We start from the raw sequence: 27,933 nt of genomic DNA, 5'->3' as shown, positions 1-27,933 counted from the left end.
TAAATTAATACAGCAATCATTAGCCATCGATCATACGGGCTCAGAAACGTCTCGTCAATTTTCAGTCGGTCTGAAAAAAAGCGCATCGATTCCGAAAAGCCCAAATATCGAGCTGCGCGCGCACATTACTCATTAGCCGCGGCCGCCCGCGCAGTCTTTGGGTCATTGTCATTGGTGCTTGGAAATCCGGCCTGTATTATTTGTTTACGACGTACTCGCATAGGTATGTATATTCCGTTGGGATTCCGAGTAAAACAAACGCATATCAGTCCTCGGAGATTAAATTTCAGTGCAGCTCTACAGTGTTCCAAGAGACATGTGAGCAATCGTGAGGATTGAATGAATCCGTTCATCATCGAGTGCGGAAAAAGTGCTTAGAGACGAAACTGCGAGATATGCTCCGAAAATCGAGAGCATTCGCTGCCTGCTACTGCCAAGAAAGGATAAAACTAGCGCGAGGTAAAGCATAAGTAGTTGAAGTAGACAAAACAAAGGCGCAACGCCATGCTGGAGTTGCATGATTATTTTTACCGGCGAAAGAGCGATAACGTCATACCTACCTTTGTGCCTTTTTACTGTTGCAGAGGAGACTATTCTTGCTGAATTTTGATGTAGAAATTCTTGTATGCGTTACTTCAAAGATGCGTTTCTTCATTTTCATTTTATTAGCCGCTTTGCAGCCGAATTTTCTGGCGGCTCGAGTCATAACGAGTAAAATTAAAAGAGAGGTAAGGTACACTTTATCATATTCTTTCATGATATCACTAAACAAGGGGAAAAACGACTAAGGTGTGCACTGTTTCCTGTTCCATCACAGAAATTTATCAGAGAAAACTACTGCTTAGTTAGGGAACCGGAATTTTCACATTTATTTAATTTCACGGGGCTGTCAAATTCTAATAAGGATTATAGCATTCAGCATGATGTTGATGCTATTTTGAGATTGCAACCTTGTGGCATGTTAAAAACTAATTGCAATGGTCAAGATGGCTACTCCATTTGTCTTAATAAAACCGGACAAGAAATAGGCATAGGTATGCTATTTTTCAAGTAACAAGTAATACATGAAATAAATATCACCTATACGACTAATTATAATCTTGATATAAAATGATTGTTGTAGGAAAAAATCCACCTGAAGTTGTTCGCGAGTTTGGTGAAATTATTTTCAAATATACTGGTGATAAATGTGATAATCAGCATAATTACACGGTAGAGATCCGGATGAAGTGTGATTTGGGAGTTACAGATGCCAATGAAGGCATGGAGCTATATGCGGCTGTAAGATATTTATTTATTTAATTAAATTGAAAAAGTTGATTAAATAAATTTGTTTGATCTGTTGAATCTTTATCTGATATTAAATTTATTACTACTAATGCAATTTGTTATTAAGGGATACAATGAATGTGATTTCAAATTGGATTGGAGGACTTCAGCTGCTTGCACTGAACCGAAAAAAATAAGCTGCACTGTTAATCATAATTCTGATCATTATGATCTCAGTGAATTAACAAAAATTTCCGGAAATTATGAAGTCTATTTTGCCAATTATACAAAAAAAGTACTTCTAAATATATGCCACTCTGTTATTTATGGACCAAATACATGCAAATCCAATAATGCAGCTTGTCTAATTGATTTAGAAACTGCTAAAAGGTAATCACTTATAACCATCATGTATTCTACAAAATTATGGAAAAAGAATACCATTAATTTTTATATATTTTCAATCGTTAAAGCTCACCTTTAGGTGAACCTAATGAAAATTTAAAATACAATGTAGATGGCACTTTGTCATTAAAATATACGGATGGTGCACTATGTTCATCTGCTGTAGAAAATGCATCTTCAAAATTGGAAGCAACAATAACATTTATTTGTGATTTGGATGCAATTGTAAATATGGTTTTGAGGATTTTAAATCGCTTAAAAAACGAGATTTGTTTTAAATTTATTCATTTGATCTTCATTTGAAAAATAGGGAACATTACCAGACTATGTAGGAGGTATGGAACTGTGTCACTACCGTTTTAACTGGACAACAGCAGCTGCTTGCAGTGAACAAGCCTTACATGCCAAGAGTTTAGAAAAAGCAAATTCTGATGTGTGTGCAGTGAAAAATCCAATAACAGGCCAAACTTACAATTTCACAGCATTAATGAATAAAGAATTAAGTGTGAAACCATTTGGAACAAATGAGTTTTACAAATTTACTATTTGTAATGCAATAACAAACACTACTTGCAAAAAACAAACAGGTAAATAAATTTAATTCTATTAATGTTTTTTCTTCTTTTTAACCAAAGTACGAAACATTTATGAATATTGTTATGATTTTTTAGGAGCATGTAAACGTCATAAAAGTACATCAGGTGGAATTGGAAATTCAAATTTGATGTGGAAAGAGAGTGGACCATACTTGAATTACACGAATGGAGATGTATGTTTTGGTAAACAGCAAAAGTATACAGTGATTGAATTTTATTGTGGTCCAGATGACTATGAAATCGATGTAATAGATTTGTGTTATGATCTAATTAAGTATAGTACTCCACTGGCATGCAAAATACAGGTATAGCATAATATAAATTTAAAACGATTCTCCTTTAAATTACGCTTTCGTAATTTAACAATACATTTTTTGCAGAAGACTTGTTCAACATATAACAATCAAGTCAATCTTAGTCCATTAATGTTACAGCTTTCCAATTATGTGATTAAATCTGATGACACAGAATATCATATAAATTTGTGTCAACCACTTGTCAAGTATGACAAATTTAGTGTTTGCACAGATGAAAAAGCCAGTATTTGTAAACTTAGGATTAATAATGGAAAAGTAATAAGTACAACTGTAAGTTAATATTTATTTTATTTTAAGAGAACGTATGTCTAAAATTCGTGTATCGCTTATAGAACTTGTATTTTACAAATAGAATTTAGGAAGTTTTGATTCCGCCCCGAACACTTCTAGTGATCAAAGTGCCGTTATAGTCTACCATAATGGGTCGGCTTGCGAAGATGATAAAAGACGAAGAATTGAATCCAGTATTTCGTTCTTGTGTGATATCAACAGCCAAATGGTAAATATTGATTCAAAGAAGTAAACCAAATATTACTTGAAAAATAGTCTATATAAACTGTATCTATTTTATTGCAGACGCAACCACGATTCCTATCCTACCATAACTGTACGTATTTTTTTGAATGGAAAACAAGTTTAGTGTGTGGGAAAGTAGATGGATATTTTAACGACAATTGTTCAATCAATAATACACTTGGAGATTTCCGTAATTTATCATTATTATCCCAAAACAAGGGCTTAATAAGTTATGTATGTATATTATGCAATGTATTTTGTTTACTCTCAAAAGCAACAGTTTATTAAAAACTAATGTAATATAAGTTACAGGTCACGGGTAAAGATAATACCGTGTATAAAATTTCCCTTTGTGGAAATAAGAAAGAATGTAATGGCGGGTTTATTTGCGATGATAAGGTCAACTATGGTACCAGTGTAAGTGTCCTTTATGATTATGCTGAATCATCTGATATCATTCGACTACATTTTACGGGAGGAAGTAAATGTAGTGATGGATCGCTTGCTCAATCCGTTTTAAGTATAAATTGTAGAAACAAGAATATTTTGAGTCCACCAGTTCTGTTAAAGGTAATTAAACATTCATAACAATTTTAAAATTTTTACAATTATCGATGCGGGACATGTGTATGATGTACGTTTAATTTCAATGTTTAGGAGAGTTCATGTTATTTGGAATTCGAATGGGATAGACCGCAAATATGTCGTTTTCTGTCCGTTCCTGAAAATTCAATTTCTAAAGATACTGATACCAAAAATAGCATAGCTCCAAATGAAGCAGCTTCATTAAGCGGTAAGGTACAATCGTATTATAATAAATAATAAATCCAAAATGCCGACGTTTATATATTCCATTGGTTTCAGGAGGCAAAATAATGGGTATTATAGTTCCTGTACTTATTGTTGTGATAGGAATTTTTTATCTTCTAAACGAATCAAGACGAACGCACCTTTTTGAGATGATTTCTAACTCAACTTCAAGAAATTGTGATCGCGTTAAGTATTCTCGGGTATGTTGCAAAAAAATTCGTACCTCATCGTCATCTCTCAACGAAATCGTTTTTTAGTTCCATATGTAGAAGTATTATATATATATAACTCAACATTCTTAACGAGATTTATATTGTTAGATAAAATTTAAAAAAATCTATGCGTATGTTAATTACCGAGAATACTACAAAAAAAATCATTCTTTAGAAATCATCGTCAGCTTTACATAACATAAGCATTATTAGATTATAATCTTATATAAATATTTTAAATTTGAAAAAAATTGTTGTTTTAGGGCTTATTTAATAATGTTATTAAAATGAGTATAAGACATTATTACGTATGCGCATTATCTATTATCGCTTATAAGATTTTTTTTTTAATTTTTTTATTACAGAATTTAAGATGGTACTACCTATGTACTTTATTTGTAACTACTTTGAGCTTTAAATATTTGCTTTATAAAATATTAAGTTCCTTCAGCATTAATATATTTAAAACAGCAACAACAAAAAAATGAGAAAGTGTAAGAACTATTGTGCCTGTAAAAAGTGAATAAGTTTGAAACTTATAAGTTTATTTTTTTACAACGATGTACAGTTTTTCCATTCTCATATACTGTCGATTTCGATGTACAAGCTTTTGTATAAAATATAAATTGAAAATAAAAATAAAATTATTGTTTTAATTTTTTTTTCACCCATCATAATCGAACTTATATTTGATTTAATTATTGCAGGTGAATACCATGGAAGAAGTTCACCTGCTTTTAAATGAGTCTGATCCGACCGTCGAAGAGTCGGAAAGTGATGATGATGAACTTCTGGATGCCTAGTCATTTCCTTCTAACATTTTCCAAATGATTACTAACAAAATTATCTTTAAGCTCGAATTTTTTACTGTACTTAAAAATGTACTTGGTCAAACTAAAAAGACGCCTTAAAAGTGGAACTTGATGAGTACAAGTGAAATGTATAGATGCAGAGACTATTTTCTGTATGTACAGAGACTATTTTCCTGTAAAATGTGTAATTATTTACCTAATGACGAGGCTAAATTATAAATGTTTGTATGATGATTTTTTTTTCATGTGAATCTAACAGAATTATAATGACTCAAAATAGTTTGTGTAAGATGTGAAAAGACTTGCATTATTGAAGTAATGTTGTAAATGTAATTAAACATTAATAAGTTTAACAGATAAGAAACGTATTTATGTATATATTATGTTAAGAATTTCAGTCATGATTTTAATTTTATTATTCTTTGAACAACAATAAATCTGAAACAAAATATTTTCATTTATAGTTTATTCTTAATGTAATACGTATTTACATAAAAAAGTCGATTAGATATATTTTTTCCTTGGTCGATTTTTACGATCTCTTGACAATCTCTTACAAAAATATAAATTAAAAAATTACAGCTAATGAGTATACAAAATTACAAGATAATTGAACAATTAAACAGTTTTACATCTGTAATTTATTACGCTTGTTGTTTAGTTGTGTTATATTATAAATACATTTTTGTAAGTTGTTTTACGACTTACAAAAATGTATTTATAATATAAATTTTAATTTCTACAACAGTTACTAACGTTTTTAATCGAAGACACGATGTATGTACAACAAAAGTATATACAAGAAATCTTACAAAGTAAAAATAATCTTGTAAGTGAAATAATTACACTGGTGTTTGTTAAGACCAGAAATGTCATTTCAGTTATCGATATTTTCTTTAGGCTTATTAAACTATAAGTCTATAGATTCTACTTTTAATATGTTTAAATAATAGCGGCAATAGAACATATTATAGGTTTAAATTGAATCATCTATATAGCAGATATTAAGTCGAGACGTAATTTAATTTAGTTGCCAGAAAAATAAGGATAGTGTGACTTTTGTTACAGCTTAATGAATATGTTTAAGATTCAGTGATAAATTAAAATGATATACAATCAATTAAATAGTATATTGTGTACCAAAGGCGAAAAGTGTTTCTTTTTCTTTTTTTTATCGAGTGTGGAGATTGCATTACAAGTTGAGGCTAGCTAGCACGAGCCAAAGACGAGTATCACAACCACACAAGGTCAAAAAGCCCACTTAGCCTTTGGGATATACTGCGATTTTTGTGCCTTAAAACGCCGAAATCGTGCATATGTTACAAACATTTTATCTTACAACAACTGTTTTCGGTTCTAATAATGTCGAAAAGCAAAATCATTGCTAAAATATTCATATTTTGACATCATTAGAGGGATTACTGTCAGTCATTAATATCGTTATTACTACTAACACCTAAATCTTAAAGATTTACACGAATACGTTGATTAAAAAAAAAAAACTAGTAAAATATTTGTAAAAAATGTATTCAATTTAATTTTTCAAATTTCAAATAATTTTAGCACTTGAATACCGCATTAACCGCATCTAGGATTCAATGTTCCTTATACAAATATTTTATTAGTCTTTTTGAACTTAAGTCTTTCAATAAACTCAGCGTACAATGATTTACTTATAGCAAAAGCATTGTACAAAATTGTTTGTTCATCATTTTTTAAATGTTTTTCTAGATGAGTCATTTTCAACAAATTTGGAGCAACACAAGGTGGTATTTAATATTTAGCATACTCTGATACTTGATTATATAATAATAAATCAAACTGCATTTTTACAGCAAGGCTTTATATTCACTGTAAACGATAATTTAGGATTCAACAACGATTGAAGATATTTGTGTTTTTAACAGAATAGGTACAGAGATACTTAAACAGCATATCATAGCAAATCTAACGAGCTTACTCAGAATAAATCGATAATATTTTAGGATATTGTTTAGCTTTTCAATTAATGAAAAATAAATAGATTTTCAATCGATATTCTGCACAGTTAAAACAAATATGATTTCGTAAAACCAAAATCACTTTTATCAGAGCACTAAAAACTATAGCACTATCACGCTATATTTTATACGCGTTTAACATAGAGTTAATGTGCGCTCACGATGTCACAAATCTACATACACTTTTGTACGTTTTCTATGCCTTAGTTCATATAACACAAAGTATCTTGACGAAAATGCGTAGTTAGATAATAAGCGAATGCTAACAGTTTTGAACGATTCGGTCGTCTTCGGCAGCCGAGTCAAGCAGCTTAGCTGAATCGTTAGAGCTGGTGCTAATTTTGGGCATAGGAATGATTTCGGACTTGTTTCCGACGTGATCATTGTGATTATTTACAGGCAGCTGTGCCAGATGATTTTCAATTATGCGGGCAGTTCGTGTCCTACGCTTTGATGGCTCATACCTGTGTGGTAGAGCATATCTGAGTTTGTCCCAGAACCATGGGTCACCCCACTTGACGTACGTGTTCATGCTGAGGTAAGCCTTCAATTCGGGATCCAGGTCTTCTGTGTTGCCTATGTCGCCATACAGGATCACTATAACGCGGGCTCTGCCCTCACTCAGCGCCTGGCAAAATTGAACAGAGATTTATTAAATTTGAACTAATCCAAAACTTTAACGAACCAAAGTTCTATATTTACCTGGCTATGCGCAGTTCGGAATTCCATTCGTCCCCAAATACTTTCAATAAAGTTAGGAGACAGTACAACTATCGTTCTTCTCGATTCATCAACAGATCGGGCTATTTGGGCTGGTATCCATTCACCTGTATCCATCAATTGCCAGTGTTAATTCGGGATCAATGAAAAACTGTGAAATGAAACTTTTTGCCAATAACTTACCAGCTAGCCAGTCGCGGTAATGCAAACAGAGCTTATAAGGCTTAGGTCCATCTTCCAGTTTAGCCACGATCTCTTTTTCCACAAAGTCCTCGTCTTTATGTGAAAAGCTTATAAATGCATCATACATTTTGTCTTTGTCAAGTTCGTCCTCGGTAACGAACCACAGACACCACTGCTTCGAGTACAGCCAAACCTTGATTTCCTTTTGATACCTGTAGTACAATGCTGCCAGGAGTCCCAGTATCACACCGAAGAGCGCGATGAGCAAACAGCTTACGACGATAATGGCGATGGCGCCTTCGCAAAGCTCGTTGACGGTCATGCTCGAGAAAAGACGATTAGTGCCGCTGCATGTGTCCTCTTGGAGATCGATGGTATGTAATGTTTGCGACTGCTTCTGCGACAGCTTCTTTTGAACGACGATAAGAAAGTTGCGAGCTTCGCAATCGCAGATCCAACGATTCTGGTAGAGGGTCAACTTGCTCAACGTGCTGTAGTCGGATAGGTATTCAACGACACTATTATCAAGTCGTGAGATGCTGTTGTTGTGCAGCATGAGTTTTTGCAAATTGCTAGAAAAGACGCTCAGGGATACCGTGGAGATGTTGTTACTCGAGAGATTTAGAACGGTCACGTTGAGCAGGTAGGAGATGTTCATCGCTGGGGTCTTAAGCAGCTTGTTTCCAGAAAGATCGAGTTCAATCGATCGGTTGTTCGGATTGCCGACATCCTTGGGTACACTGGTAAGATTGCGATAAGAGCAATCAACTGCCAGGACCTTCTTGCCTGGATAGTCCCAGCAGGTGCAGGTGTTATTGCAGGCGTCGGTTGTCACGTTCGTTTTGACCGGACAATTGAGATTATCCAGACCGATAGTGGTAATGGAAATATTGGTAAACTGTACAGGTGATTGGCATTTCAGATCTCTGGGCTCTAGTTTTACGTAAGAGTAGATTTCGTTATTCATTGTTCGATTGTAGTATTCAAAGAGCTGAAGCAGGTGGCAGTCACAGTGCAAGGGATTATGATCTAGATAAACTTTGGCATTTCTAAAAATATTCTTATTATGCTTATTGTACTGCTCAACCGTTTCAACGAGACCCGTTAGATTGACCGTAGTAATCTTGTTATTTTTGAGATTGAGCACTGCATCTGGGCGTAGTATCCTCAGATCTGACACCTGCGAAACATAAATATCGATTACAATGCTATCCTCTGAAACTCCAATAAATTCCTTACAAGAAAGTTAACAATTCTCACCGAGACGTAGCGGATGTCGTTGTACTCTAGATTCAAGTTCTTCAATTGCGATTTATACAACCAGTCGCCGAAAATCCGAGTGATCTTGTTGTGAGACAAGTTAGCGTCGACGATGTTCTTACAGTCAAGTAGGATAGACATGGAATTGTTAGGATGATCAAGGGTTAGCTGATTATACGACAGATCCACGTTTCGCAATTCTTTCAAGATTTTGCAAGCATCCCCATCGATGTACGTCAAATCATTGTGTGAAACTTGCAGCGTCTCGAGTTTCACCAGTTCGGCTAAAGTGTCTCTGCGAAAGAAATTCAATTACGTCTTAAATAATGTGCTACTACCGTTGCAACTGGTAGAAAAAATACATACTTGGACAAGTTCCTCAGTCGATTGTGGTTCATATCGAGTGTCTGCAAATTACCGTGGCTGAAGATATCTTGCGGCAACGTCTCCAGCTTGTTGCGCGATAGTCCAAGCAGCCTGAGATTCGTGTTGTCGAATATATTGGGCGGCAGACTCATCAAACTATTGTTACTCATGTTCAGCGAGGTGAGGTTAATCGAGTCATTGAACAGATCAGCGGGCAGACTTGTGAAGCCATTGCTGGTCAGCTCGGTCTCGTTAAGCCCACTGAGTCCACGAAAGAATCCGGAAGGCAGGGTCTTGAGTTTTCCTCGATTGTGAGACAGCCGAAATTTTTGGAGCCGACTCTTGTCGATCTGCAGCAAGTCGCCAGGCATCTCGTCGAACTCGTTCTGACTGAGGTTGACGATCTCGAGCTTCGTGAGCTTCTTCAGAACATCCCCGGGCAGGCTGTGCAGCTTGTTCAAGCCAAGATCAAGGAATCGCAGATTGACCAGTTCGTCGAACGCGTCCGGCGCGATGGTCTCGATGCTGTTGTTGTACAGCGCCAGCTTCCTGAGTTTGCTCAGCGAGCTGAAGGCGTCGCTTTCGATGTGATTCAGTTTCGTGCCGACGATGTCGATGCTGCTGATCTCACTGGAGTTACCGAAGAAGCCTCTGGGAATGCTACTCAAGGGTATGCGCTCGACTCGGAGCTCGTCGACTTTGACGTCGTGCAGCATGTCGGCAGGCAACTCGACGAAGTCATTGTCGACGATTTGCAGTCGCTGGAGGTTGAAGCCACGTAGATTCTCACGACCTGGTGGACCGAGCGAGTGCTCGAACACGAGCCTGTCGATGCTGCGCAGGTTGAGGAACTTGCTGGTGATGTCGAGGAGGTTGAGGTCCGAGTCGAAGCTGCACTTCCGGAAGATCGTCGACTCGACTTTGACGAGATTCAGCCGTTCGCGAGGGAAGTTCGACCAGGTATTGCTGTTGCTGGTCTTGCAGAGGATGTGAACCTGGAGGTTCGGCGAGTTGGTACACCTCACCTCGAAGTCGGCGTTTTTCAGCAAGCGATCCGAGTGGCAGACGTCCGCAACGCTGGGAGTTGCTGCCGAGAGGATGACCACGACGGCGAGAAGCCAGGCGATGACCGGTGGGCAGTTGCACTTGAGCCGAACCATTGTGGAGCATAGTGCGGAGCCTCGGGTCTGAAAAATAAAAAGGCGATTTTCTTTCAGGGGGTACTAATAGGGCATTCAAATCGAAATTTAAACCTCGCCCCAATTAACAGCTGAACAAACAGCTTAACCTGCGAAGGACGGCTGCGGGAGTACGAGATATTTACTCTACAATCGATGGAGAACAATATACGAAAGATAAGGTAGTATTATAGACTCTCTCAACGTGTCAATTACGATGAGTATTGTTATTTGTTTTCCTCCCCCGATAATGATTCTACAGAAGTTTATCATCGGACACAGTCCCAGTATATATAGATAAAACGATCGTATACAAGCGACGGGAACGTGTATATGTCCAATCCCAGCAGTTGCACTTGGAATTCTGATGAAGATAAGCACCGCTGTCATTCATAAAGCATTAATAGGTGAGGCGCATGACCTTATTGTATATACGCTCTGACTCGATTGACCATCAGTCGAAAAGATGATCCATTACAATTAAAATGTCAAGCAGTCGTAGGAAAGGTGACACGGATTCAATCGTTCTCCTCTCGCCTCTCTCTCGCTCTGATTGATAATTCCTTAATGGTGTGAGTAATTTTCGTATACGTTGCGCCGCGCCGTATCGTCAGCAGCTCTTTTTATATTATGCGTCATGCGCCTATATACTGGCACATTATATAGCCCTTATTTATCGTTCACAGCGCGCAGTGTGTGTGTACGAGTAGTTTTCATTCAATTGTCCCCCGGCAGCAGTAGTGTGAACGCGATGCTTATTTATTGTCCCTGTCGTATATAAAAACGGCTTTTCTCGCGACGCCGTACATTTCCACGAGGTCTAATTTCGAGAAACGGCGAACGAAAAATTTCCCGCCTCTGAGTAACGCCAATATTTTTTTTTTTTTGCGTATGGCATGTCTGGCAAACCCGAGCTTTTTCTCGGAATGAAAAATTATCGTCTATGATTTTCATACACGAGACAAAAGCAATCCTTCCATCGAATCCATTTCCAATGGAATCCTCGCGCCGAGAGAGGTTTCAATCAAAGCGAAACGGAGAGTAAAACCGCACAAATCACACACAGGCCCATATTGTGTCTCACTCTAGATCCTCCCTATATGTTATACAGCCGAAAAAGGAAAAAAAAACTCGCAGGTGTCAGCAAAACCGCGACCTCGAATCCGTAATATACGTCCGATAACGCGCAAAAACGTTTCGGGAGCACCTTGTATTTATACGTACACGCACGCGCTGTAAGTGTATAAGTACTATACATCAGGAGAGAGAGAGAGAGAGAGAGAGAGAGAGAGAGAGAGAGAGAGAGAGAAGTCGGAGGGGTTCAGAGAGCGCGCGGCGGCTCAAGGTCTAGACGGTCTCGACCTTTTTCGGCGCCGCAGAGGATATCAAGCCAACGCCGCGCCGGCTCTGTTCGATATTTCGTGCTGCGGAGAGAGAGAGAGAGAGAGAGAGAGAGAGAATCGACACGCCTACGGCGCACGTGCGTTCGAGATAATACCGACTTTTTGCGCTCTCAATGCGGGTCAACATTTTATCCCGTGAGATTTTACAACAAAATCGCAGGTGCACCCGAGCTCGGGTCCTGCTTAGGCAATCATTGGGCGATTGCGGATTTCCGATAAAACGCACATGAGGAAATGTATGGTATACCTTGAGAGAGAGAGAGAGATTTTTTCGCTCGACGTGAGAGCGCGCGTCCCCTTCTTTTTATTCGCCGAGGCGCCTAAATTGTGAATTAACTCGGTAATTTATTCAACGTACGGCCGACAGCTTTTTTCCGGACACACACGCGTGTATCTAAAATTCACTCGGATATAGCGAATTTCTCATCAATTTTTTTTCCATTCATCGCCGGTCCGTACACGGATGAAAAGGGCTGGAATCGCGTAACGATGCTGTGTTGCTCTGAGCCCAAGTTGAAGACTAATTTTTTATCCACGCAGTGTGTGTGTGTGTGTGTGCGTGTACGTATAACGAGAGGATTCGCTGATGCGTTGTTGTAGTCGCTCTCTCGCGCTCGTCTTATCTATTATTTAGATTTATTTTTCTTCATGCTCGCGTGGGTTTGGAGCCACCTTTTTCCTCGTTTTGCCTTGCGTGTATATAGGAGACCTTTTTTCTCTTTGCTCCACGCGAACAATGGAATATTCATCCAAACGGATTATCTGCGGAGTAACGATGTTTACGGGCGGTTCCTGGCAAAAAGAAGCATGTTTATACAAACAACAAAGAGAAGATCTTTTCGGGTTACCCTAACCCGTGGTGGAATATTTATATACTCGGCCGATGTACGTATTAAAAATGATAGTAATACTTGAACGAAATAATAATTTGCTCCGACTTGTATCAACAATGTCTTTGGTGTTCGACATGGAAAAAAATTACGTACCACTTACGCGCGTACGAAAACCGATAGGATTTTTTTCCAAGGTCTTCGATCGGCCTCCGTACTTCCCCTCGGCGAAAACAAACAAACGCAATCGTCATAATTTTCTGATATCACTCTCGCGCGTACAAGTGTTTAAATAACTGAAACAACTCTCGTTTTTCCCTCTTTGTAGTATACAATAATCGCTCCCCTCAAAACCACCTCAAAAACGCTCAGGAGTTCCCGCGTGACTTAAATTAACATTCCGCGCTAAAAAGCCAGACCAACTAAAAGTGTCTCTCTACTCTCTCTTTTTTTTCGCAACGCAGAAACGAGCCTGAATCCTGCATCAGCACTACGCTCACAAGTATAACAGACGCACAGACAACACACACACAGAGATGGACCGGAGCGATGATTATGGAAAAAAGCACACACGCAGGCCGACGCCGAGATAGCGCGCGCGATGTCACACGCGCATCATCGTCGCGATAAACAACGTGTATAGTGGCTCTCTTCCGCGACTATATCCCTCTCACTTTTTTCCACTTGCTTTCGAACACAAGAATTCGAACTGCTCCGTCTGCGCTGATTCTATTTTCGGTAAGTAACGTCCGGCCCGTCTGCGGTTTTGGTCGAATGAAAGAAGAGGGAGGAGAGAAGAAGAAGAAGAAACGCCGGGAGAGAGAGAGAGAGAGAGAGAGAGAGTTAAATGCGCGCGGGCCTCTGGAAGCCACTTTTTCGCCCTCCGTGTGCGATTTTCTTCCGAGGCGAGGAGAGCTTTATTGTATTTGGGAAATACTGCGAGTTATGAGTTGTAAGCCTGGAATGAATACGAGATGCGGGTGTGTAATTTTTTAAGGAGAGAAAAGAGGATTTTCGGTTTTGACGAAAATAAAGGAGTGTATCGTCTGTCGATTCGAAAATAGTCCGAATCGAATTAGAGTCGAGGTCTATTTTGGGCATCGACACATGTCGGTGTGTATCCGATTGAAGAATAGTGGAGAGGCAGTCCAGAAATATCGAGCGCTGCAAGTGCTTATTTTGATGAATTCTCGAGCAAGTTGATGCAAAAGTTGTGGAAAAATCGACGAAAGAATCGGCAGAGACGAAAACAATTATTCCAGACGAGAGAAAGTGTCCATAGGTACACACACGCGCTGTACGTGCGAGGCAAACCCAAAAGCATGAATGAGATACGAATCGCGATCCGTGCACCCAAACAAACCCTATATTATACGTTTCGATCGCGATTTAGTTACGAAAAATCAAATTTCACCAGAGAAAAAAAACAACACGTGGACACGCGATGCCATTTTTTGCGAGTCGCGCAAAGTGGGTACCGTTACTTAAGCTCGGACGATAAGTTTGTCGATCGCCGGCTTGTTTTGTCCTCCTGTTACATATAACACGCACAGGTTCGACTCGATTACCGCGTGATTTCAATTGCCGGGAAATCGTTTAATACACCTATTCACATAAATAGCAAGCGCTACACTGCAGCAGAGTGAAAGAAAGAGATAGAGAGAGAGAGAGAGAGAAGAGCTGTAAAAATATACGCGCCAAGTAAACGCCTATCTCGAATTCCAATTGCGCTTATCACCGGCCCGTTTCCAGTCTTCTTCTTTCTTCCGATTCGTCGAAAAATCTCGTCGTTTGTGGATGAAAATATCGATACCGATCGCGCCGCCGAAGACCGGTACATAATTCCTGCCAAGAGAAACAAACAAGCTCTCCTCGAAACGATCGGGGAATAAAGAAAAACAACGACGAAAATCCAATAACCGTTCCCGGATGATACGCATCCATTTATTTGCGCTGTGAATCATCGAGTTCAGGGCGATCGAGCGAGGCGCAAAGCTCGATATAAAATTGAACTTCACGGAGGTGAATCTCACTCGCACACTTGGAAGACACTTATCAGATGCGCTCGTCGCGCGAGCAGCAGCAACGGCAAAACAGTCCCGCGCATTCGATAAGAAGATCGTCACGAGCTCGTCGTGCATAATAAAGCATAACACGCTTTAAACGAGATAATTCAGCAGAACTACTCTGTCCGCTTGCTGTGATGTTGCTGGATGCCGGGGAGGGGGGGGGTCAAGGTTTTCATCGTCTATCTTCTCTCTCTCTCTCTCTCTCTCGTCGTAGGGTATAACGAACCATTTATTACGATCGGCGTCGTCCAGTAGCGCAGAGCGCAATATTACGCCGGAGGAATCCAGAGAACAGCACTGTACGACAATAACACACACACACGCACAAATCGCGCCAAAATGCCGAACGCGAGACAGCATATAGAGGGAGAGCTAGCATACCGGCGTTTTTTTTTCATCGTTACTTAACGACTTCCGAACTAAATCGAAACTTACCGTTATAAATAGCGAGTTCGCGTGTGTTGCCGGCACACTGTACACCGGAAACGAATAGTAGACAGAGAGACGCGAGATAGAGAAGAAAAAAAAGAGCCGGCCGAATCGCCGAGCGATCGGCGACGTGGCTCGCAGCCTACTGACTGAGGCGCTCCGAGAATCCAAAGCGGATCTCTGTCGCTGCAGGGAAAAGAAGCAAAACGCCGCGACGCTGTATAGTCACTGCTGCCCGCGCGATATTCCGGCGTTTGTCTATACACTATAGCGGCTCTGACGTCACTTTTTCACGATGTGTGTGAGCGCGTGCGCGAGTATCTTATATATATAGCCCCACTACAGCAGTGCGTATATATGCACGACTATGTGTGTGTAACATATAGAGGGCTGTGTCAAGCGTCAACATATGCACGCGTGCGCGGATAATGTATTTTCCGCGGAGATCCCGAGAGCGTAATGTTTATTTGCGAATTTTTTTTTCGGGGAGGCTTATACGGCTTTTCGAGAGATTAGGGAAACCGGCTTGATTAGGAGTAGCGATGGTTTTTTCGTTGCGCGCGCGGCGGGAGATGAAAATTTCCCGAGAGCAGATTTCGAGATGTTCGCGATCATCTTTCCCGCGAGTAGGGAAAACGAGTTTGATGCGCGTTAATTGTATCGCACGCGCGCAATACGTGACGATAAAGTTACGTATGTGCATAGGGGCCTGTTGACTGCACTTTTCATTGATTGTATTTTAATTTTTAAATAAAAATTTAATTTTTTTTCACCGAGAAACGTGGATGCGCATGCTAATTTTTAAAAAAAGAGACTTGAACCTGTCGCGATCGAATTTTTGATTCGCATACGAAAAGCGATGTATAAGAATAGACGAAAAAGCAAAAAACTTGAAATAAAACATGCACGCGTGGGGTCACAATAGGGGAGATTTAAATTTAATCTCGTTTTTTTTCAACCTATGCTGCAGATACCTGCGTTGAGGAATTTAATAAAGTTCTGCGCATTTATCACGTAGACCACTACTCCGAGACTATCGAGTATCCGAACGTGTCAGAAAAATTACGGATCGGTCAGCTACGTGGAACACGTTTGATCGATCATTCAATGGCCAATTAGAATTATAAGACAAATCTGGAAATGGCGATATTCATCGAGGATCGCTGATCGACTTTGAAACGTGTTTACTTATTTCAAATTCAGATTCGACCGCAATATTTGCATAATGTCGTTCTATTTTTACTTTTTATTTTTACTTATAGGCAAAAAAAAAACATATTCGAAACTGGTAAACATTTTGTTTCTCGAGAACAACATTTATACTAAATCATTTTTCGGAGACACCGCAATTCCAACGAACAACGTCAATAACATATACTATTTTATGGCTGCGCCTATGAATTTGTTTAAATTTATATAAAAATTCGAGCAGTTTGATTCGTAATACGTCAATCTAAATAAAAATAACTACTTACAAACTATCCATTCTCATAAATAAAGCAGCGAAAACGGAGGTTCGCGCTATGTCGCTAAATCTTTTCCTCTCGATTCTTGGAAATCCTGACTGAGGGTGAAGGTTGCGAGGCTTCGATGTAATATTCTGAAAGTCAATAGAACTGAAACAGTGATTATGACGCTTAGTCGACTATTAATTGAACAAGCTTATTCTATTACCGGAACATTGCGCACTCGTGAGAGCTGCAGTCGTCCCTCGAAGAGGATAACATTTTCCCTTTCCTTCGATAGCTGGCAATATTTTTTTTCAACAAAGGTGTGCCGGAGGTCGTATCGCGATGCAGTTCAGCATAAGTAGACGGAGTTTGGCTTTTCGTGTTCTAACCTGCATAATAAGAGAATATTCGATACAAAGAATTTACAAGAAAAAATCTTCGACCTACGTGAGAATGTATGATCGTGATAAATAACATTACAATCGAGTTTGTTTTTATTCCAATTACGCATAAAAAACAGCAGACACCTGTCGTGTGTCACCGACCTGACGGCTGACTATTATTATAATTTCATAACCAATTAATAGGTGTAGTAGAAACGTGTACACACGGTACATACAACAACAAAAAAAAGCAACAGAAGAGTCCGCGCGACGAAAATACTTGAGCAACAAAGGATCTAAAAATATTCACCTTGAACATATACACCCTATCGTCCACGACAAACCAAAGCAAAGCCTTGGCGCTGCAGCCACGACAGGTCAAAATGCTCGTCTCGACGTCTCATCAAACCGTCGATTGTCGCCTATCATCTTACTCCTACGCGCTATTTATATATCTTACAAAAACGCTATCTATCCAAATATACCATTTTTCGCGTCATGGGAAACCAGAGTAGGCTACAACTGAAGAACTGCAGAGTCGCAGCAACAGGCGCGAGTTTCTTAGAAAATATTAGAGTATGTTATTGTGTGTATACATATACACAAAACACGCACGGACAAGCGGTAGGTATCTCACACATCCTCTCTCCTATCCGACATCGCTCGGCTCAGTCATTTGTCGCTCGCGAGTGATGCCGGTTGTTTTAGTCCTGCTTATACACCTAATTTTACGCGTGTACATACATGCATACAACGATATATATCGTTCATTCAACAGTGAAAAGCGAATCAACCGGGCGCTTTGTTAGTGTGTGTAATACCTACTCGATTCTGATCAATCGACGATCGAAATTCTGTCGCTGACATCATAGGCTTTTGTGTAACTGGCCATCATCAACAAGTGGTGCGCGGATATTACGCGTCTGTACAGAATAGATACAGTTACGTGCTTTGTGATGAATTTTTTTGTGCGTAAACGCTGATCGCACATAGCTCTACGTGTATGTACACATTATAATGAAAGAACACGATTGTCTTATACGGTTTAAAATTAGCCAGTTTTAGCCTGAGAAATCACGAAGATATCTAGCTGTCAAGGTTAAAAGACACTGGTCATTTATGTTCCCACATTTCGATGCAACGGAGGCTGCGAACCGCTGGCGGGACATCAGCTGGGACAAAGATGTTGATCTTTCGGAAGTCAAATGGCCGAAAGAAGACGAAACGAAGAACGTAAATAAAATAGGTTAGCTATAGTGTTCTTTATGCCTTCATTATTGCAAAGTTTTTTGTGTCGAACCGTACTTTGTTTATATTGATCATCTTTTATCTAAACAAACCATGTTCCTTTTCACCTAGTACCTACTAGTAAAGTTTCTTGTGTTTACGTTGTCGAATTAAAGAGCAAATATTACTTCTACGACGCAAACTCGCAAATAAACTTGTGTATATACTATACATTCGTCGCCTAAACGATCAAAACTCGCAATCGAATGAAGGAGCTTCTAGAAGATGATATACTATGAAATAGATATTTTTTTTCTTTAATTGAATTATCATTCATCATGATCTGGAATATACATTGCACAATAATGCAATATATGAGAATTAAGTAGTCCAGCGGTGGTGACCAGAAACATGATGTTTTATCTGACTAAAAAAAAAGTTATCGGAATTTTGTTCTTGCATAAAATTGCTAGTATCGGAATAACTAATTTTTCATAAAAAAAAATACTCAGATTGACAGAATCACTTATTGGCTTCGAGATACTTTCATACAATTCTTATATAAGTGATACAATGATAGTATATACGTAAACAACTTTCTATTCCACTATAATACCAAAAAGGAATTCAAACAAGTATTCGCGCCCTTCATCGATCTTCGACAAAAGCATGAAACACGACGCGCCACCGCACAGCCCAACCATATAGAAGCTATTACTGGTCCCAAAAAACTCGCTTAGAGCAACACTGGGCGCGCAGCTGCGGCTTATACAGCGACTACAGCTACGCCCGCGCTGCCAGCTCTGTCTACCGCGAGATCAAAGACCCCCGCCTCGCGGCGCTCGCTTGGCTCCCCAACCGCCGCAGCAACTGTGCGCGCGCGATGCCGGAATCCAAACCGCGGCCATGTTGAGGCCGCTTGGCTTGCTTTTCTCTCGACGACTCCACGGATCGAGACTCGGCCCACTGTACGTCGAGCCATCAACGGATACGCTACCGTCGACTGCCTTCTGTACTACGAGTATATACTTATACGACGCCACGCCGGTGACCAAACAGATATCATACCAGGATCTGCAGGCTGAAGGACACACCCACACTGCACACAGAGTCGCCGTCTTTGTTTTGGGACAATCCTGAGCTACCATTTATATACGCTAAATAGTCTGAAGTATGTGTGCTTTGTAATAAACGAAGTCGCGCGTCTTGTTATAAACTTGAGATGTTTATGTTGCGTCGCGTCTATTACGACGCGTACGCTGTGTGACGCTACAACGTTTAACCTTCCTTATTTTCTATCTTGTTCTTTTTCGGACGAAGAATTTTCTTTTTGCTTCTTTATTCAATTGGGATCTTTGATTTTTGCCCATTACATTTTGTTTATCTCTTTCCTTCATTTGGTGGGAAAGTATAAGTTATCCTCCCCTCCTCCACGCTTGCGTGGAATTGCAACGTATGCAGGGCTACCTATGTATAATGTACAAAGAGCTAACTCGAACGTAATTTCCTGTATATAGAGTGGATGCACTCTATTTAGATTTACCTAACAAATGAGATTTTTCTTCAGTATATATGAAGGTTTATTTCAAGAAATTTCAAACGTTTTTTGATTGTTGACGAGTTATACCAGTTGTGTGTTATTACTAGAGGATGTAAACCATTTTTTTTTAATTTTTTTTTTTTTAGATTACAATGAGTTTTACCTTGATGAACTTGAGAGTCCTTATGAAGAACCTCAGAAAGAAAGTGGTGACAGTCATTTTCTAAAAGCAAATTTTAGACTAAAGAATTGCAACAGTGGTATCAATTTTGCGTACATTCATGATCAAGATATGAATTACTATCAAGAACCCACTAGTTACTATCATGGCAATTATGGCCGTGATAGTGAGGTCAGGGACTTCAATCACATGTCGATGCTTGGAAGTATTCCTGAACCAAGCAGGTCCGAGGAGAATGACTTAGGATATGATCCAGACTATGATGAGGAAGTCAATAAACTATTGGAAGAAGTGGAAGAAGAATTACTTGAAGAGGATTCTACAGTTCCAAAGGCTGAAAACGTTACAATTGTAAAGGCTGACAGAGACCAATATGAAGATTTTTATGACGAGTTTGCTCCTGAGGAGCCAATTGGTGAAATCCCATTGTGGTACTCGAAAAATGTAAGTCAAGTTCTACTTGTTTTGAAAAAGAAAAACATTCACTGTCATAGTTTCATTTTTAATATTTCTTTTTTCAAATTGTTTAGCTTGACAGAAAACAACAGCTTGCTATAGAACGCCTGAGAAGTTTGAGCTTACTTGTTAGTTATGCAAGTCGAAAAGCATGGGAACATATAAAACGAATTGAACATGATCATCATACACCCTTCTGCAAAATAAATCCACCAAGGCATCCGCCAGTAAACAAACCTTGGCAAAATTACTGGAAATTCAGATGTTAGTATTAAATTACCCTTTATTTTAATTTTTATGACAATATGCCAAAGTATTTATTACATTTCACAGTAAATTTATGCATTTCACGAAAGCTAGCTTTGGAAACTTATTGTAAAAATAGTGTCAAAATGCATTATATTAATATCTTGAAAATTGTATAAATATCTAAGAGAATTTCAAATCATTAGATTATTTTAAAAGTTTGTACCTCTTCTAACAACCACGTAAATTCCCTAGTTATTTAATGTTTTAAATAACAATATTTTTACAGGTAATACTAAGTGCAAAGTTGATCCACCAGAACCAAACCATGCTCATACTGCTGACTGTGAAGAGATACTGCTGGAACATTTTCCAACAAATGTTTCAACAAAAACTAAAAATATCATGCGTACAGAATTCCCTGATCATGTAATGCGTACTGTGGAGGTAAAGAGTAATCTCGTTTTGGATTTAAATGAAACTTTTTCTTTTTATGAATAAAATAATACATTAAGTTTATATTTTAGCTATTCCAAAATTTTGTAAACGCAACAGCAAAAACGAATCCATATTTGGATTCTGATGTAGTCCCTGATACTACATACGAAAGACCAAGTTGGACCGAAATAAGAGTGAGAGTTAATTACAAAAATGAAATATTACTGGTTGCTTATGGAAAAGCGGTTACTCCCTTATTAGAACCTTTGAAAAAGGTTTTCAAGTACGGAGTAGGAAGAACTTGCAATGTTGTATCGCTATCGTGCATAAATAGCCTATGGTATGTAATTATTATTCCAATAATTTTTTTAATACTAAGTTTATTAAAAATTAGTGATTTTAATGACTATTATAGGTCTCTAAGAAAATATAAACCAAACGGACCTGCTCCCAAACATCTGTACGGAACAATAGATTTGAGAGACAAAGTTGGACCAATAATAATAAATTATAATGCAGAGAATAAAATAACATTTAATTCTGCAGAATCAGAGCAGTTAGGAAGAGTAATGATGGAGTATTTAAATCCAACTCCAGAAACCACTGTGATAGATATTGGGTGTGGTATTGGTGTATTGAGTCTAATGCTTGCAACGGTAATATAATTTTTAAAATATGTAAAGTTTCTGAAATATCAAAGGCTAAACTATCGAAAAATTTTATCATTTAACATATTATTTTTTATTCAGAAATGTGACAAAGTTATTGGTTTAAGTCACGAGAGTAATGATATTAAACTTGCGGATCAACTCATGAAGCTTAATAAAATCCATAATGCTTCATTTATTTCCTGCACAACAAAAGATGTTTTTACCAAATGCTCATCATTGGTCAAGAAGAATATATCAGTTGCCGTGCTTAATCTAGCTACACCTTTTGGAAAAAGTAATTATTTTCATTGCTGTGATTATCATTAGTGAAGTTGGATAACGTAGAAGCTTGGTTATTAATTATTTCTTTTTATAAAATTTAGGTCCTGATGTTATGAAGTCTTTACGAAATTTACCTACTGTATGGAGAGTTGCATTATATGGTACATTTTCCAAAGAATTTCAAAAACACATAACAATCTTAACATCAAGTGATCATCACATGGGTGATGAGTTCTTACCCATGCAAGCATGCGTGGTAGAGAAGTCTCCGACAATGCCTGAAGATTTTCATATTGTCGTGGTATTCGAGAGAAAATCTTTAATTGAACCATCTGTAGATTTGATTGGATTTGGTCCAACGCTCAACTTAAAGGAAGATTCTGATTCCAAATGTGTGAAACCTGTAGTAATTCCTGATGTCAAAACTTCTGAAATTGTAGGCAAAGGATATGGGAAATTCCGCCAGTATGACAGTCCAGCGCTTCCAAAAGGTAGTAAAGGTGAAAATGTGACAGCTGTAATTGCACCACCACCATCTAACAATGACGAGCCGACAAGTGTACTGCCTCCAGATTATGGTAAACCAGTAAAAATTTTCCCACCATTAGATATAGCCAAGTTGTACGAACCGAGACCAGACCCAGTCGTACACAGACAGCTAAAAAAGATTTACGACAGTCCATTATTACCAAAAAGTAACGATTCAACTAGTGCCGAATCAAAGAAGTCTGATGGCTCAACTATAGATATAGCCAAGTTGTATGAATCGGTACCTAACCCAGTTACGAACCGATGTCTTAAAAAAATGTACGATAGTCCATTATTACCAAAAAGTAACGATTCAAGTAGTGCTGAGTCAAAGAAATCTGATAGTTCATTCTTAACAAAATCTATCAAAGCCGAATCGGACGTTCCATCAAGGACGTCTAACGATCCACGGTGCGATTTTCTCTCAGACATGAAGCCTTTGTCTCCTGCACCTACTGATCCACGGCGTGGATTCTCGTCGAGATCGGACTCCTCGTTGCCTCTATCCACTGATCCACGATGCGATTTTTTAGAAGAAGCAATCACTTTCAACCCGAATCGGGAGCCTTTTGATCAGAAAAAAGTGCCTATACGTAAAAAGGAACGAAATAATCCGGGTTCAATGAGACCAAAAAAAGAAAATCGCTTCGATTATCCTTCTATTAAAAAAGAAAAACAAAGTTTTCCAAATTCATCATCATCGCAAGACTCGAATTCCAGATCTCCTCCACCTATGAAGAAAGAACCGCGAATCGAAGCTCCGACTCAGACTGCAATCACTAGAAAAGCGTTCAATATCCCTTCAACATTCAAAACAGAGACTGTCGACTCTACTACGTTTCCTGTGAAGAAGGAAACTCGATTTGATAGTCCACCTCTCCCTGGTTATTTTCCTCCAAAGCACAGTGCACGGCCACCAGATTATGTTGCGCCCCCTGCTAATTTCTACGTACGCCCACCGGGATTCAACATACCTCCACCGAGCTTCAACGTACCTCCACCGGGTTTCAGCATACCTCCACCGGGTTTTATGGCGCCTGCACCTGGCTTCATGCCGCCTGCTCCAGGCTTCATGCCACCTACACCAGGCTTCATGCCACCTACACCAAGCTTCATGCCTCCTGCACCAGACTTCAGTGTACCCCCGCCGCTTCCCAAACAAGAGAGTCTGCGCTCTTCCGTTGAGAAAGAAGAGGGAAAACTGAGTCCGGACAGTACTTTTAATAAGTTACCCAAGCAGAATTCCGATGCAAGCAGCAAACCCGATGATGTCTTTCTCGATGCTATCATTAAATCCGAGCCTATGGAATTGGACGAAGACTGCAACGAAGAGAAATTGCCGAGAGAACAACCGCACAGTAGTGTCCAGAACAATGAATTAGAGAAATCCAAAGGTGACCCCAAGGAGGTGACACCGAAGCAGGAGCCAACACAAACCTTCCCTGTGGTGCGTATCAAAAGCGAACCCATCGATCCTAGCGAGCTTTCTGATCATACTAACGAGCCTCCCACCTCGACCGAGCTTCCTGATTCTACTGAGCTCCCAGTGCGCATAAAAACCGAACCTATCGACGAAGATGAGCCAGTGACGACAACGGAGTTGCCTCCTCCTACTAAAATAAAGCAAGAGATGCTCTCGCCTACCTTGGACCGAGAAGCTTTCATGAATATGCCTACACCGGTGCATCGCCCTGCCTCTCTGGTTGAGAGAGACCGAAACTCAGTATCACCACCTCCAGCCTCGGCTAATTTCAAGACGATGGATGGATTCGAATTCTCGGTCCAACCCAATCAATCGTACTTGTCCGGGATGGCCAGCACGACCGTGAAGAAGGAAATTGAAGTGGAAGAGGGAGAATTGGAAGACCAAGATGAAACACCTATATCGAAACCGTCTCAACCAGATCCGGTTGTCACGGTAAAGCGAGAAGTGAGCCCCGAAAAGTTCGAGGAAAAGCCACCAATCATCAGGGTTAAGAAGCTCGGCAACATCAGCAACTCCGAGGACGACGAAATCAGCATAATTGCTGAGAAAAAGTCCAAGAAGGTTAAAAAAGAAAAAGAAAAATCTAAGAGCAAGTACGACAGTAAGTACAAAAAGGAAAAAAAGAAAAAGTATAAGGGCCTAGACCTTGATATGCGTCAGCTTATGGACGAGAAGAGAAAGATAAAGAGGATACTAAAACGCCAGAGAGACAGCTACGACTGCTCGCTTTCACCATCGCCGGATAGAAAGCGCGGGTACAGATCGCCATCGACGAATTGGGATCGTGGTGGTAGATCGCCCCCAGCCGCGTACAGGCGCGCCAATCGATCGCCATCGACTAAGTTCGAAAGGTGGATAAGACAGTCACCATCGCCGAGTGGTAAATATCCCAGCCGCGCTTCACCGTCAAGAGATAGGTGGTCGAGACGCTCATCTGTTTCACCCAGCTCTAGCAGACGACGGAGACGCTCGTCTTCATCGTCTAGCGAAAGTCAACTTAGGCGTTCGCCATCGTTGTCTCGTGAGAGGAGGTTTAAGCGCTCGCCAGTATCTCCTAGCGAGAGACGGTTCAAGCGCTCGCCAGTATCTCCTAGCGAGAGACGGTTCAAGCGCTCGCCAGTATCTCCTAGCGAGAGACGGTTCAAGCGCTCGCCAGTATCTCCTAGCAGCAGACGGTACAAGCGCTCGCCAGTATCTCCTAGCGAGAGACGTTTCAAGCGCTCGTCGGTATCTCCTAGTGACAGACAGTTGTCGACGGTTTCCCCTCCTCCCAATAGGAGTTACAGGTATTCGTCTCCTTCTCCCAGCGTCAAGCGGTTCAAGCGTACACAAATGCCCCCCAGCGAGAGACCGTTAAGGCGCTCGCCATCACCTCCTAGCGAAAGACGCTTCTCGCGATCATCAATTTCTCCTTCTGGCGATAGAAATTCCAGGCGCTCGTCTCTTTCTCCCGGCGCCAGGATTTTCCAACGCTCCCCATCCCAATACAAATGGACCCGGACTTCGCCGCTATCTTTCGGCGAAATAAATTCTATGCTACGATGGGAAACTAGATCACCGTCGGCGCCCAGATTCACCCAGTCTGCCATGGGCAATTACGCGGACTTGCGTAAGACGTCGCTTTCTCCTGTTTTCGACTCCATCAAGAGAAAGAGTTCTCTGCCACCCGAAGCTTTAGGAAGTTCCGCAACGAGCAAGACAAAGTCTGGAAACGAAATTGGCGACCAGTGGGACATACCTGGGAAAGCTGATCTGAGCCCGATCTCGACTAGTTCTGCCAGTAGCCGGAAAAACTCCTTGCCGTCTGATTCGGTGTCGTCCAAGCCGTGCACAACGACTGCCGATCCAGCGGTACAAGACGAGAGCGCAAGTTGAAAAGCAGTAGAAAAGCGCGAGAGAATCCTACAAAGTACTCTAATGAGAGCTGACTCATATTGATTTTTTGTAATGTATTAGCGATTTGCTGAGTAAATAGCAAGCAGGTCTCGACTTTTCTTCTTTAATTTTTTTTATGCTGGAAACTTGTAGTTTCGAACTTTGAGTTGATTTGTTGATTGAAATATTTTTTTACATATTAGTAAATACTACATAGTGTACATGACTTAATTGTAGATAATGGTGCGATATCGTTTGTACACTAGCTTCGGTTTACCAATCGACCTTTAAAGAGAATCCCTTTTTTTTACAAACCTGCAGAATATTTTAGTCGAGATTTGAACATTACTTACGGTTGATTTTACATTATCGAAAGCAAAAATTGAATTAAACTATTTTCGGACTAAAGTTATATAGAACTATATATGCGTTAATCTTGCAAAATGATGTTACTAAAGCATAGCCGAGGGTATATAGATATACCACGACGCATTTTTTGTAAGAAAAGAGATACGTTAACATTTTTCCCACTTCTAAAACTGTACGTAGTGACATTAATCGCATATACCGAAGTGATGCAGAAATAACCTATTGCCAATTGATCCAAAGTAACGCGTTTTGTACCTATGCAGAACCTACTGTTGTTATTATTATTATTATTATTATTATTATTACTTTGATGAAAATGAGTGAACTGTTAGATAGACTTGCGGCTTGTTGCGCCGCCGCTATATACGTAATATACTAAATTATTAAGAGGTGCCATTATACATCGTAAAACCGCTATTATTGTTACGCGCGCGCCACGGTGTATACACGTGTGCGAATGATTGTGATAAAGAGGAAAAATTTCTTAAGAAAAATTACTTACACCATACCTACCTCGATTGGTATTGACTGAATCGTTGCATGCGCCAAGTCTTGTATGTATGAGCCATGTAACTATTTGTCGCAGACGATTTTTTTTTCCTTTTATTCTAAGTGATTTGCGTGAAGCAAGATTGTTCACACGAATATTCTTGTAAAAACCAAGCGTTACATTTGCGATAAATACTTAGAAACAATCTTTTTTTAAATAAAGATATTTTTATACGTATATCGGCTGTGTTCTCTTTTGCATCCCGACTCGTCCGCATCTATTTTTAAGAAAACAATTGGAATAGTTAAGATAAAAAAAAGGAATGATCGTTCAGTTGTAAGCATATGCTGCAGTAGCCGGTGACGAAACAAAAAAGACGACTCGCACACCGCACGCATACATAAGTAACGTATAGTCAGACTCAAGGATGACTGTGGGAAAGAGGTAAGAATGATGTTCTTATAGCACATACATTTATTTATTATACGTAGATTGTTCATAGCTTATTATTTCGTCTATCCTTTATGCAACAGCAATATTATTACAGTATTACAGCTTGGTCAGAATAACAAACTTTTTTTGTGTTTCGCCCACACAGCTCCCTCGCTCGCATCGTTAATTTTTTTTTTTTCAATTTTCTCCGTTTTTCTTCGCTTCAATTTATTTTTTTTTTTGTCAACGCGCTCCTTCTCGACTATACTATGTAATAATAGTAATAACACGCGACTCTTGATTTTGTTAAGAATGCAGCGAATCTGCCGGACGATGCGCTGCCCACGCTACCTGAATCAGTCACCGGATGTGCCCCGAGCGTGAACGGCTGAGCCCTATACATCGAAAGGCAGGTTCGGTGTACGAGAGGCCTGTCAATAATCCGGGTATGACGGCCTTTCGCGCCTATCCTCGTGCGTTTCGCGCGCAAATTCAAAAAATCTGCGCGCGCACGCTCTCTCTCT

The 27,933-nt window shown here is 39.7% G+C and overlaps 3 protein-coding genes across 14 annotated transcripts; 2 read left to right on the top strand and 1 right to left on the bottom strand.

Annotated features, from left to right (window-relative positions):
• Nucleotides 1-32: 32 nt before the first annotated feature.
• On the top strand, nt 33-7,162 carry LOC100679106 (cation-independent mannose-6-phosphate receptor). 9 transcript variants are annotated; one of them, XM_016982471.3, is made up of 16 exons: nt 33-223; nt 291-459; nt 585-728; nt 818-1,034; nt 1,124-1,281; nt 1,397-1,659; nt 1,743-1,899; nt 1,985-2,261; nt 2,346-2,575; nt 2,651-2,857; nt 2,940-3,086; nt 3,164-3,337; nt 3,410-3,673; nt 3,761-3,896; nt 3,968-4,113; nt 4,491-4,769. In XM_016982471.3, exons 3-16 carry the CDS (start codon nt 642-644, stop codon nt 4,611-4,613), a joined length of 2,586 nt encoding a protein of 861 aa, XP_016837960.1. In that variant the 5' UTR covers nt 33-223; nt 291-459; nt 585-641; the 3' UTR covers nt 4,614-4,769. The 9 variants fall into 9 exon arrangements, with proteins under 9 accessions (XP_016837960.1, XP_032452588.1, XP_032452587.1 ...); XM_032596697.1 differs by lacking the exon at nt 4,491-4,769 and adding an exon at nt 4,833-7,162 and having other exon boundaries at nt 176-459; nt 2,705-2,857; nt 3,416-3,673; XM_032596696.1 differs by lacking the exon at nt 4,491-4,769 and adding an exon at nt 4,833-7,162 and having other exon boundaries at nt 176-459; nt 2,654-2,857; nt 3,416-3,673.
• Nucleotides 5,387-17,180, bottom strand: LOC100121275 (toll-like receptor 4). 3 transcript variants are annotated; one of them, XM_016982467.3, is made up of 7 exons: nt 17,050-17,180; nt 16,851-16,975; nt 9,467-10,653; nt 9,101-9,395; nt 7,841-9,020; nt 7,640-7,764; nt 5,387-7,565 (listed from the first exon to the last, which is right to left on the bottom strand). In XM_016982467.3, the coding sequence occupies exons 3-7, from the start codon at nt 10,624-10,626 to the stop codon at nt 7,200-7,202; spliced, it is 3,126 nt and encodes a 1,041-aa protein (XP_016837956.1). In that variant the 5' UTR covers nt 10,627-10,653; nt 16,851-16,975; nt 17,050-17,180; the 3' UTR covers nt 5,387-7,199. The 3 variants fall into 3 exon arrangements, with proteins under 3 accessions (XP_016837956.1, XP_003425965.1, XP_001604880.2); XM_003425917.5 differs by lacking the exons at nt 16,851-16,975; nt 17,050-17,180 and adding an exon at nt 15,382-15,600; XM_001604830.6 differs by lacking the exons at nt 16,851-16,975; nt 17,050-17,180 and adding an exon at nt 15,173-15,597.
• Nucleotides 17,181-17,882: 702 nt separating this feature from the next.
• Nucleotides 17,883-27,214, top strand: LOC100680464 (serine/arginine repetitive matrix protein 2). Of its 2 annotated transcripts, none has more exons than XM_008206691.4 (8): nt 17,883-18,455; nt 20,123-20,601; nt 20,688-20,877; nt 21,149-21,306; nt 21,387-21,637; nt 21,713-21,953; nt 22,047-22,242; nt 22,331-27,214. In XM_008206691.4, the coding sequence occupies exons 1-8, from the start codon at nt 18,329-18,331 to the stop codon at nt 26,116-26,118; spliced, it is 5,430 nt and encodes a 1,809-aa protein (XP_008204913.1). In that variant the 5' UTR covers nt 17,883-18,328; the 3' UTR covers nt 26,119-27,214. The 2 variants fall into 2 exon arrangements, with proteins under 2 accessions (XP_008204913.1, XP_008204914.1); XM_008206692.4 differs by lacking the exon at nt 17,883-18,455 and adding an exon at nt 19,326-19,607.
• The last annotated feature ends 719 nt before the right edge of the window (nt 27,215-27,933 follow it).

Source organism: Nasonia vitripennis, chromosome 2, assembly GCF_009193385.2.
Source record: "Nasonia vitripennis strain AsymCx chromosome 2, Nvit_psr_1.1, whole genome shotgun sequence".
NCBI classification, from domain to species: domain Eukaryota; kingdom Metazoa; phylum Arthropoda; class Insecta; order Hymenoptera; family Pteromalidae; genus Nasonia; species Nasonia vitripennis.
The sequence above is the reverse complement of the archived record's forward strand: the minus strand, read 5'-3'. Positions and strand labels throughout refer to the sequence as shown.